Consider the following 11,923-nt stretch of genomic DNA (forward strand, 5'->3'; position numbering starts at 1 on the left):
ACTGGTCAAAAAATTGAGAGCCGTGCATACATGTATATATCAAATGAGAGCTAATAAAACAGACTTTTCAATGCATGAACTTATTAGAGAAAAAAATAAAAACACAAGAATAAATGTCACCATGGAAACCACACAGAAATCATGTAAAAATGCATAAAAACTGACAAAAATACGGTATGTCCTGGCTATTGTTACAGTTTGGTGTGGTTTACAGTAACTATTAAGATTATGCGTTGGGAAGGGATACGGTAATGATATTTGTACAATAGATACGGTAAAGCAAATGATGTTTACCGTAATCTTTTGATCTTTTAACAGTGAAGAGAATAAATTCGTTGATACGGTAAAATTACGTTATACGGATTCATACGGTAAAAGGCTACAATGACAACAACACTGGATACGGTAATGTAATTAAGGGTGCAGTAAAATTGTAATTGCCCATGATAGTAAATACGGTATGTCCTGGCTATTGCTACAGTATTGGTGTGGTTTACAGTAACTAGTAAGATTATGCGTTGGGAAGGGATACGGTAATGATACTTGTACAATAGATACGGTAAAGCAAATGATGTTTACCGTAATCTTTTGATCTTTTAACAGTGAAGAGACTAAATTCGTTGATACGGTAAAATTACGTTATAAGGATTCACACGGTAAAAGGCTACAATGACAATGACACTGGATACGGTAATTTAAGTTAGAGGTGCAGTAAAATTGTAATTGTCCATGACAGTAAATACGGTATGTCCTGGCTATTGTTACAGTTTGGTGTGGTTTACAGTAACTATTAAGATTATGCGTTGGGAAGGGATACGGTAATGATATTTGTACAATAGATACGGTAAAGCAAATGATGTTTACCGTAATCTTTTGATCTTTTAACAGTGAAGAGAATAAATTCGTTGATACGGTAAAATTACGTTATACGGATTCATACGGTAAAAGGCTACAATGACAACAACACTGGATACGGTAATGTAATTAAGGGTGCAGTAAAATTGTAATTGCCCATGACAGTAAATACGGTATGTCCTGGCTATTGCTACAGTATTGGTGTGGTTTACAGTAACTAGTAAGATTATGCGTTGGGAAGGGATACGGTAATGATACTTGTACAATAGATACGGTAAAGCAAATGATGTTTAGTTTACCGTAATCTTTTGATCTTTTAACAGTGAAGAGACTAAATTCGTTGATACGGTAAAATTACGTTATAAGGATTCATACGGTAAAAGGCTACAATGACAATGACACTGGATACGGTAATTTAAGTTAGAGGTGCAGTAAAATTGTAATTGTCCATGACAGTAAATACGGTATGTCCTGGCTATTGTTACAGTTTGGTGTGGTTTACAGTAACTATTAAGATTATGCGTTGGGAAGGGATACGGTAATGATACTTGTACAATAGATACGGTAAAGCAAATGATGTTTACCGTAATCTTTTGATCTTTTAACAGTGAAGAGACTAAATTCGTTGATACGGTAAAATTACGTTATACGGATTCATACGGTAAAAGGCTACAATGACAACAACACTGGATACGGTAATGTAATTAAGGGTGCAGTAAAATTGTAATTGCCCATGACAGTAAATACGGTATGTCCTGGCTAATGTTACAGTAATTGCTGTGGTTACTGTAACAATTAAGATTTTACATTGGAAGAGATACGGTAATGATACTTGTAGACTGGTACAATAGATACGGTAAAGCAAATGAGGTTTACCGTAACTTTTTGACCTTTTAAAAAAATCGAGGAAGTCCCCGTAAGGTCTTCCTCAAATATTTTGTTCTTTAAAGTTGGGCGATAGCAAGGAGTATAGAGTTTGCAGACATTCTGTTGTCAATAGAAGGCTCTAACATTGATGCAATAAGGGCTTTGAGGTTATTGCTGATATTTTTTGGAAAGGAAATGACACGAGAAAGCTGGGCTTGGACCATGGAAGTGGCATCTTCGTTTGGAAAGGGGAAGGCACCGAAAAGTAAAACGTAGAGGAGGACTCCAAGGCTCCACACATCGGCCTTCATGGTATTGTATTCCATTCCCATGACAACTTCGGGTGCAGCGTATGGCAGGGTTCCACAGAATTCATCAGATTCGGCGACAACTTCAGAAGCTTTGGCGAAGCCGAAATCGATTAATTTTACGGATCCTTTGAACAAAAGAACATTTTCCATTTTGATATCGGAATGAGCAATTCCATGAGCATGGCAATATTCAACAGCTTTAACGACTTGAGTAAAAACGGAGAGGGTTGCTTCTTGAGACATCAGTCCATTAGTCATGATGTAGTCAAATACATCGCCGAATTCGGCAAATTTCATTACGACGAAGGCAAATTCTTCAGCTTCGATGATTTGAAGGGCTTCGACGATGTTTTCATGTTTTAAGTTTAGGAAAGACTTAAATTCGGTTGTACTTTTAAGAACCTTTTTTATTACAACTTTATCAAAAATGTCGTGGTTTGCAGAGAAAACCTCTTCAGTAATACAAGTAATATCTGAAAATCCTTGGTTATTGAGAAAATCCATGTTTTTTCTTTAAGTTAAAGTGATATAGGTATAAATAAAAATAGTACTGCTTGCCACGACCCTAATCTTTTAAATATGGAAACCGATTTTGTGGATGAAACCAAATGACCGATTCGCAAGGGGTGATTTAATAATATTAAAAAAAAGCGGCCAGATTAAGAATTCGAAGTAATTTTACACCTGTGTTTAAATGGAGGGTACCTGTATATTGTAAACTAAAGAAAAAAAATACAGCAAAAGGCTGTAGTAAATGACAATGGAGACGGTAATGTACTGTAGTACTGTAACAATGAATTTGAAATGAGATGCCGTTTATTTACTGTATCAAAGGCACATTCAATGATACAGTAAATAAACGGCATCTCATTTCAAACGAAAATGGCAGTTCAGGCTTACTGTAACAGTTAAGAGACTAAATTCGTTGATACGGTAAAATTACGTTATAAGGATTCATACGGTAAAAGGCTACAATGACAATGACACTGGATACGGTAATTTAAGTTAGAGGTGCAGTAAAATTGTAATTGTCCATGACAGTAAATACGGTATGTCCTGGCTATTGTTACAGTTTGGTGTGGTTTACAGTAACTATTAAGATTATGCGTTGGGAAGGGATACGGTAATGATACTTGTACAATAGATACGGTAAAGCAAATGATGTTTACCGTAATCTTTTGATCTTTTAACAGTGAAGAGAATAAATTCGTTGATACGGTAAAATTACGTTATACGGATTCATACGGTAAAAGGCTACAATGACAACAACACTGGATACGGTAATGTAATTAAGGGTGCAGTAAAATTGTAATTGCCCATGACAGTAAATACGGTATGTCCTGGCTAATGTTACAGTAATTGCTGTGGTTACTGTAACAATTAAGATTTTACATTGGAAGAGATACGGTAATGATACTTGTAGACTGGTACAATAGATACGGTAAAGCAAATGAGGTTTACCGTAACTTTTTGACCTTTTAAAAAAATCGAGGAAGTCCCCGTAAGGTCTTCCTCAAATATTTTGTTCTTTAAAGTTGGAGTATAGAGTTTGCAGACATTCTGTTGTCAATAGAAGGCTCTAACATTGATGCAATAAGGGCTTTGAGGTTATTGCTGATATTTTTTGGAAAGGAAATGACACGAGAAAGCTGGGCTTGGACCATGCTAGCATTCCACAGTTTCATTTAGTTTCGCAATTTTGGCTAGGGATGAAAAAATAAATAATTGAAAATTGATGGTTGCTATGGTGATTATAAATAAAGATATTATTTTATTTGTTGTTTTTTTCTGAAAAAGTAAACAAAGGCAAGTGTTTGGCTATGTTACATTTATTTTCATTGTTGTAAGGAACTATTTTCAATGGCTGCCTGTCCAACATGTGAAAAGGAAAGTAAGTGAATTTTTTACCCTGTACAAATTGGTGAGTGGAATTGGAGGTAAAATAGCTTAAAATCTAACCGGCGATGCCCATAGGAAATGTGATTATTCAAAAAGCTCATTGTCCAAAGCAAGAAAATCCGAAAAAAAATGTTTGTATTTTTCGCGGGAAATCTGTCATTTTGAAGCTTAAAGTGGGTATATTTTTGTCAGTTTTTATGCATTTTTACATGATTTCTGTGTGGTTTCCATGGTGACATTTATTCTTGTGTTTTTATAAGGTGAGCACTCCATAGTTTTGTAACCTATGCCATATTTTGTTCTGTTTGTGTTTTCCTTATGGCAATTCACTGGTCAAAAAATTGAGAGCCGTGCATACATGTATATATCAAATGAAAGCTAATTATACAGACTTTTCAATGCATGAACTTATTAGAGAAAAAAATAAAAACACAAGAATAAATGTCACCATGGAAACCACACAGAAATCATGTAAAAATGCATAAAAACTGACAAAAATACGGTATGTCCTGGCTATTGTTACAGTTTGGTGTGGTTTACAGTAACTATTAAGATTATGCGTTGGGAAGGGATACGGTAATGATATTTGTACAATAGATACGGTAAAGCAAATGATGTTTACCGTAATCTTTTGATCTTTTAACAGTGAAGAGAATAAATTCGTTGATACGGTAAAATTACGTTATACGGATTCATACGGTAAAAGGCTACAATGACAACAACACTGGATACGGTAATGTAATTAAGGGTGCAGTAAAATTGTAATTGCCCATGACAGTAAATACGGTATGTCCTGGCTATTGCTACAGTATTGGTGTGGTTTACAGTAACTAGTAAGATTATGCTTTGGGAAGGGATACGGTAATGATACTTGTACAATAGATACGGTAAAGCAAATGATGTTTACCGTAATCTTTTGATCTTTTAACAGTGAAGAGACTAAATTCGTTGATACGGTAAAATTACGTTATAAGGATTCACACGGTAAAAGGCTACAATGACAATGACACTGGATACGGTAATTTAAGTTAGAGGTGCAGTAAAATTGTAATTGTCCATGACAGTAAATACGGTATGTCCTGGCTATTGTTACAGTTTGGTGTGGTTTACAGTAACTATTAAGATTATGCGTTGGGAAGGGATACGGTAATGATACTTGTACAATAGATACGGTAAAGCAAATGATGTTTACCGTAATCTTTTGATCTTTTAACAGTGAAGAGAATAAATTCGTTGATACGGTAAAATTACGTTATACGGATTCATACGGTAAAAGGCTACAATGACAACAACACTGGATACGGTAATGTAATTAAGGGTGCAGTAAAATTGTAATTGCCCATGACAGTAAATACGGTATGTCCTGGCTAATGTTACAGTAATTGCTGTGGTTACTGTAACAATTAAGATTTTACATTGGAAGAGATACGGTAATGATACTTGTAGACTGGTACAATAGATACGGTAAAGCAAATGAGGTTTACCGTAACTTTTTGACCTTTTAAAAAAATCGAGGAAGTCCCCGTAAGGTCTTCCTCAAATATTTTGTTCTTTAAAGTTGGGCGATAGCAAGGAGTATAGAGTTTGCAGACATTCTGTTGTCAATAGAAGGCTCTAACATTGATGCAATAAGGGCTTTGAGGTTATTGCTGATATTTTTTGGAAAGGAAATGACACGAGAAAGCTGGGCTTGGACCATGCTAGCATTCCACAGTTTCATTTAGTTTCGCAATTTTGGCTAGGGATGAAAAAATAAATAATTGAAAATTGATGGTTGCTATGGTGATTATAAATAAAGATATTATTTTATTTGTTGTTTTTTTCTGAAAAAGTAAACAAAGGCAAGTGTTTGGCTATGTTACATTTATTTTCATTGTTGTAAGGAACTATTTTCAATGGCTGCCTGTCCAACATGTGAAAAGGAAAGTAAGTGAATTTTTTACCCTGTACAAATTGGTGAGTGGAATTGGAGGTAAAATAGCTTAAAATCTAACCGGCGATGCCCATAGGAAATGTGATTATTCAAAAAGCTCATTGTCCAAAGCAAGAAAATCCGAAAAAAAATGTTTGTATTTTTCGCGGGAAATCTGTCATTTTGAAGCTTAAAGTGGGTATATTTTTGTCAGTTTTTATGCATTTTTACATGATTTCTGTGTGGTTTCCATGGTGACATTTATTCTTGTGTTTTTATAAGGTGAGCACTCCATAGTTTTGTAACCTATGCCATATTTTGTTCTGTTTGTGTTTTCCTTATGGCAATTCACTGGTCAAAAAATTGAGAGCCGTGCATACATGTATATATCAAATGAAAGCTAATAAAACAGACTTTTCAATGCATGAACTTATTAGAGAAAAAAATAAAAACACAAGAATAAATGTCACCATGGAAACCACACAGAAATCATGTAAAAATGCATAAAAACTGACAAAAATACGGTATGTCCTGGCTATTGTTACAGTTTGGTGTGGTTTACAGTAACTATTAAGATTATGCGTTGGGAAGGGATACGGTTATGATATTTGTACAATAGATACGGTAAAGCAAATGATGTTTACCGTAATCTTTTGATCTTTTAACAGTGAAGAGAATAAATTCGTTGATACGGTAAAATTACGTTATACGGATTCATACGGTAAAAGGCTACAATGACAACAACACTGGATACGGTAATGTAATTAAGGGTGCAGTAAAATTGTAATTGCCCATGATAGTAAATACGGTATGTCCTGGCTATTGCTACAGTATTGGTGTGGTTTACAGTAACTAGTAAGATTATGCGTTGGGAAGGGATACGGTAATGATACTTGTACAATAGATACGGTAAAGCAAATGATGTTTACCGTAATCTTTTGATCTTTTAACAGTGAAGAGACTAAATTCGTTGATACGGTAAAATTACGTTATAAGGATTCACACGGTAAAAGGCTACAATGACAATGACACTGGATACGGTAATTTAAGTTAGAGGTGCAGTAAAATTGTAATTGTCCATGACAGTAAATACGGTATGTCCTGGCTATTGTTACAGTTTGGTGTGGTTTACAGTAACTATTAAGATTATGCGTTGGGAAGGGATACGGTAATGATATTTGTACAATAGATACGGTAAAGCAAATGATGTTTACCGTAATCTTTTGATCTTTTAACAGTGAAGAGAATAAATTCGTTGATACGGTAAAATTACGTTATACGGATTCATACGGTAAAAGGCTACAATGACAACAACACTGGATACGGTAATGTAATTAAGGGTGCAGTAAAATTGTAATTGCCCATGACAGTAAATACGGTATGTCCTGGCTATTGCTACAGTATTGGTGTGGTTTACAGTAACTAGTAAGATTATGCTTTGGGAAGGGATACGGTAATGATACTTGTACAATAGATACGGTAAAGCAAATGATGTTTACCGTAATCTTTTGATCTTTTAACAGTGAAGAGACTAAATTCGTTGATACGGTAAAATTACGTTATAAGGATTCACACGGTAAAAGGCTACAATGACAATGACACTGGATACGGTAATTTAAGTTAGGTGCAGTAAAATTGTAATTGTCCATGACAGTAAATACGGTATGTCCTGGCTATTGTTACAGTTTGGTGTGGTTTACAGTAACTATTAAGATTATGCGTTGGGAAGGGATACGGTAATGATACTTGTACAATAGATACGGTAAAGCAAATGATGTTTACCGTAATCTTTTGATCTTTTAACAGTGAAGAGAATAAATTCGTTGATACGGTAAAATTACGTTATACGGATTCATACGGTAAAAGGCTACAATGACAACAACACTGGATACGGTAATGTAATTAAGGGTGCAGTAAAATTGTAATTGCCCATGACAGTAAATACGGTATGTCCTGGCTAATGTTACAGTAATTGCTGTGGTTACTGTAACAATTAAGATTTTACATTGGAAGAGATACGGTAATGATACTTGTAGACTGGTACAATAGATACGGTAAAGCAAATGAGGTTTACCGTAACTTTTTGACCTTTTAAAAAAATCGAGGAAGTCCCCGTAAGGTCTTCCTCAAATATTTTGTTCTTTAAAGTTGGGCGATAGCAAGGAGTATAGAGTTTGCAGACATTCTGTTGTCAATAGAAGGCTCTAACATTGATGCAATAAGGGCTTTGAGGTTATTGCTGATATTTTTTGGAAAGGAAATGACACGAGAAAGCTGGGCTTGGACCATGCTAGCATTCCACAGTTTCATTTAGTTTCGCAATTTTGGCTAGGGATGAAAAAATAAATAATTGAAAATTGATGGTTGCTATGGTGATTATAAATAAAGATATTATTTTATTTGTTGTTTTTTTCTGAAAAAGTAAACAAAGGCAAGTGTTTGGCTATGTTACATTTATTTTCATTGTTGTAAGGAACTATTTTCAATGGCTGCCTGTCCAACATGTGAAAAGGAAAGTAAGTGAATTTTTTACCCTGTACAAATTGGTGAGTGGAATTGGAGGTAAAATAGCTTAAAATCTAACCGGCGATGCCCATAGGAAATGTGATTATTCAAAAAGCTCATTGTCCAAAGCAAGAAAATCCGAAAAAAAAATGTTTGTATTTTTCGCGGGAAATCTGTCATTTTGAAGCTTAAAGTGGGTATATTTTTGTCAGTTTTTATGCATTTTTACATGATTTCTGTGTGGTTTCCATGGTGACATTTATTCTTGTGTTTTTATAAGGTGAGCACTCCATAGTTTTGTAACCTATGCCATATTTTGTTCTGTTTGTGTTTTCCTTATGGCAATTCACTGGTCAAAAAATTGAGAGCCGTGCATACATGTATATATCAAATGAAAGCTAATAAAACAGACTTTTCAATGCATGAACTTATTAGAGAAAAAAATAAAAACACAAGAATAAATGTCACCATGGAAACCACACAGAAATCATGTAAAAATGCATAAAAACTGACAAAAATACGGTATGTCCTGGCTATTGTTACAGTTTGGTGTGGTTTACAGTAACTATTAAGATTATGCGTTGGGAAGGGATACGGTTATGATATTTGTACAATAGATACGGTAAAGCAAATGATGTTTACCGTAATCTTTTGATCTTTTAACAGTGAAGAGAATAAATTCGTTGATACGGTAAAATTACGTTATACGGATTCATACGGTAAAAGGCTACAATGACAACAACACTGGATACGGTAATGTAATTAAGGGTGCAGTAAAATTGTAATTGCCCATGATAGTAAATACGGTATGTCCTGGCTATTGCTACAGTATTGGTGTGGTTTACAGTAACTAGTAAGATTATGCGTTGGGAAGGGATACGGTAATGATACTTGTACAATAGATACGGTAAAGCAAATGATGTTTACCGTAATCTTTTGATCTTTTAACAGTGAAGAGACTAAATTCGTTGATACGGTAAAATTACGTTATAAGGATTCACACGGTAAAAGGCTACAATGACAATGACACTGGATACGGTAATTTAAGTTAGAGGTGCAGTAAAATTGTAATTGTCCATGACAGTAAATACGGTATGTCCTGGCTATTGTTACAGTTTGGTGTGGTTTACAGTAACTATTAAGATTATGCGTTGGGAAGGGATACGGTAATGATATTTGTACAATAGATACGGTAAAGCAAATGATGTTTACCGTAATCTTTTGATCTTTTAACAGTGAAGAGAATAAATTCGTTGATACGGTAAAATTACGTTATACGGATTCATACGGTAAAAGGCTACAATGACAACAACACTGGATACGGTAATGTAATTAAGGGTGCAGTAAAATTGTAATTGCCCATGACAGTAAATACGGTATGTCCTGGCTATTGCTACAGTATTGGTGTGGTTTACAGTAACTAGTAAGATTATGCTTTGGGAAGGGATACGGTAATGATACTTGTACAATAGATACGGTAAAGCAAATGATGTTTACCGTAATCTTTTGATCTTTTAACAGTGAAGAGACTAAATTCGTTGATACGGTAAAATTACGTTATAAGGATTCACACGGTAAAAGGCTACAATGACAATGACACTGGATACGGTAATTTAAGTTAGAGGTGCAGTAAAATTGTAATTGTCCATGACAGTAAATACGGTATGTCCTGGCTATTGTTACAGTTTGGTGTGGTTTACAGTAACTATTAAGATTATGCGTTGGGAAGGGATACGGTAATGATACTTGTACAATAGATACGGTAAAGCAAATGATGTTTACCGTAATCTTTTGATCTTTTAACAGTGAAGAGAATAAATTCGTTGATACGGTAAAATTACGTTATACGGATTCATACGGTAAAAGGCTACAATGACAACAACACTGGATACGGTAATGTAATTAAGGGTGCAGTAAAATTGTAATTGCCCATGACAGTAAATACGGTATGTCCTGGCTAATGTTACAGTAATTGCTGTGGTTACTGTAACAATTAAGATTTTACATTGGAAGAGATACGGTAATGATACTTGTAGACTGGTACAATAGATACGGTAAAGCAAATGATGTTTACCGTAATCTTTTGATCTTTTAACAGTGAAGAGAATAAATTCGTTGATACGGTAAAATTACGTTATACGGATTCATACGGTAAAAGGCTACAATGACAACAACACTGGATACGGTAATGTAATTAAGGGTGCAGTAAAATTGTAATTGCCCATGATAGTAAATACGGTATGTCCTGGCTATTGCTACAGTATTGGTGTGGTTTACAGTAACTAGTAAGATTATGCGTTGGGAAGGGATACGGTAATGATACTTGTACAATAGATACGGTAAAGCAAATGATGTTTACCGTAATCTTTTGATCTTTTAACAGTGAAGAGACTAAATTCGTTGATACGGTAAAATTACGTTATAAGGATTCACACGGTAAAAGGCTACAATGACAATGACACTGGATACGGTAATTTAAGTTAGAGGTGCAGTAAAATTGTAATTGTCCATGACAGTAAATACGGTATGTCCTGGCTATTGTTACAGTTTGGTGTGGTTTACAGTAACTATTAAGATTATGCGTTGGGAAGGGATACGGTAATGATATTTGTACAATAGATACGGTAAAGCAAATGATGTTTACCGTAATCTTTTGATCTTTTAACAGTGAAGAGAATAAATTCGTTGATACGGTAAAATTACGTTATACGGATTCATACGGTAAAAGGCTACAATGACAACAACACTGGATACGGTAATGTAATTAAGGGTGCAGTAAAATTGTAATTGCCCATGACAGTAAATACGGTATGTCCTGGCTATTGCTACAGTATTGGTGTGGTTTACAGTAACTAGTAAGATTATGCGTTGGGAAGGGATACGGTAATGATACTTGTACAATAGATACGGTAAAGCAAATGATGTTTACCGTAATCTTTTGATCTTTTAACAGTGAAGAGACTAAATTCGTTGATACGGTAAAATTACGTTATAAGGATTCATACGGTAAAAGGCTACAATGACAATGACACTGGATACGGTAATTTAAGTTAGAGGTGCAGTAAAATTGTAATTGTCCATGACAGTAAATACGGTATGTCCTGGCTATTGTTACAGTTTGGTGTGGTTTACAGTAACTATTAAGATTATGCGTTGGGAAGGGATACGGTAATGATACTTGTACAATAGATACGGTAAAGCAAATGATGTTTACCGTAATCTTTTGATCTTTTAACAGTGAAGAGACTAAATTCGTTGATACGGTAAAATTACGTTATACGGATTCATACGGTAAAAGGCTACAATGACAACAACACTGGATACGGTAATGTAATTAAGGGTGCAGTAAAATTGTAATTGCCCATGACAGTAAATACGGTATGTCCTGGCTAATGTTACAGTAATTGCTGTGGTTACTGTAACAATTAAGATTTTACATTGGAAGAGATACGGTAATGATACTTGTAGACTGGTACAATAGATACGGTAAAGCAAATGAGGTTTACCGTAACTTTTTGACCTTTTAAAAAAATCGAGGAAGTCCCCGTAAGGTCTTCCTCAAATATTTTGTTCT

The 11,923-nt window shown here is 34.7% G+C and overlaps 1 protein-coding gene across 1 annotated transcript; it reads right to left on the bottom strand.

The window, feature by feature from the left end:
• Positions 1 to 1,799: 1,799 nt before the first annotated feature.
• On the bottom strand, positions 1,800 to 2,537 carry LOC148614119 (testis-specific serine/threonine-protein kinase 3-like). Its single transcript, XM_088590416.1, has one exon. It carries the CDS (start codon positions 2,535 to 2,537, stop codon positions 1,800 to 1,802), a length of 738 nt encoding a protein of 245 aa, XP_088446542.1.
• Between the last annotated feature and the right edge of the window lie 9,386 nt (positions 2,538 to 11,923).

The sequence above is a fragment of the Perna viridis genome, chromosome 6 (assembly GCF_037379345.1).
Source record: "Perna viridis isolate PV_CMFRI_1.1 ecotype Kerala chromosome 6, ASM3737934v1, whole genome shotgun sequence".
Taxonomy (NCBI): Eukaryota; Metazoa; Mollusca; class Bivalvia; order Mytilida; family Mytilidae; genus Perna; species Perna viridis.

Coding starts and splice junctions, on each gene's coding strand:
- LOC148614119 (XM_088590416.1), bottom strand. CDS start 2,537: ATGGATTTTCTCAATAACCAAGGATTTTCAGATATTACTTGTATTACT.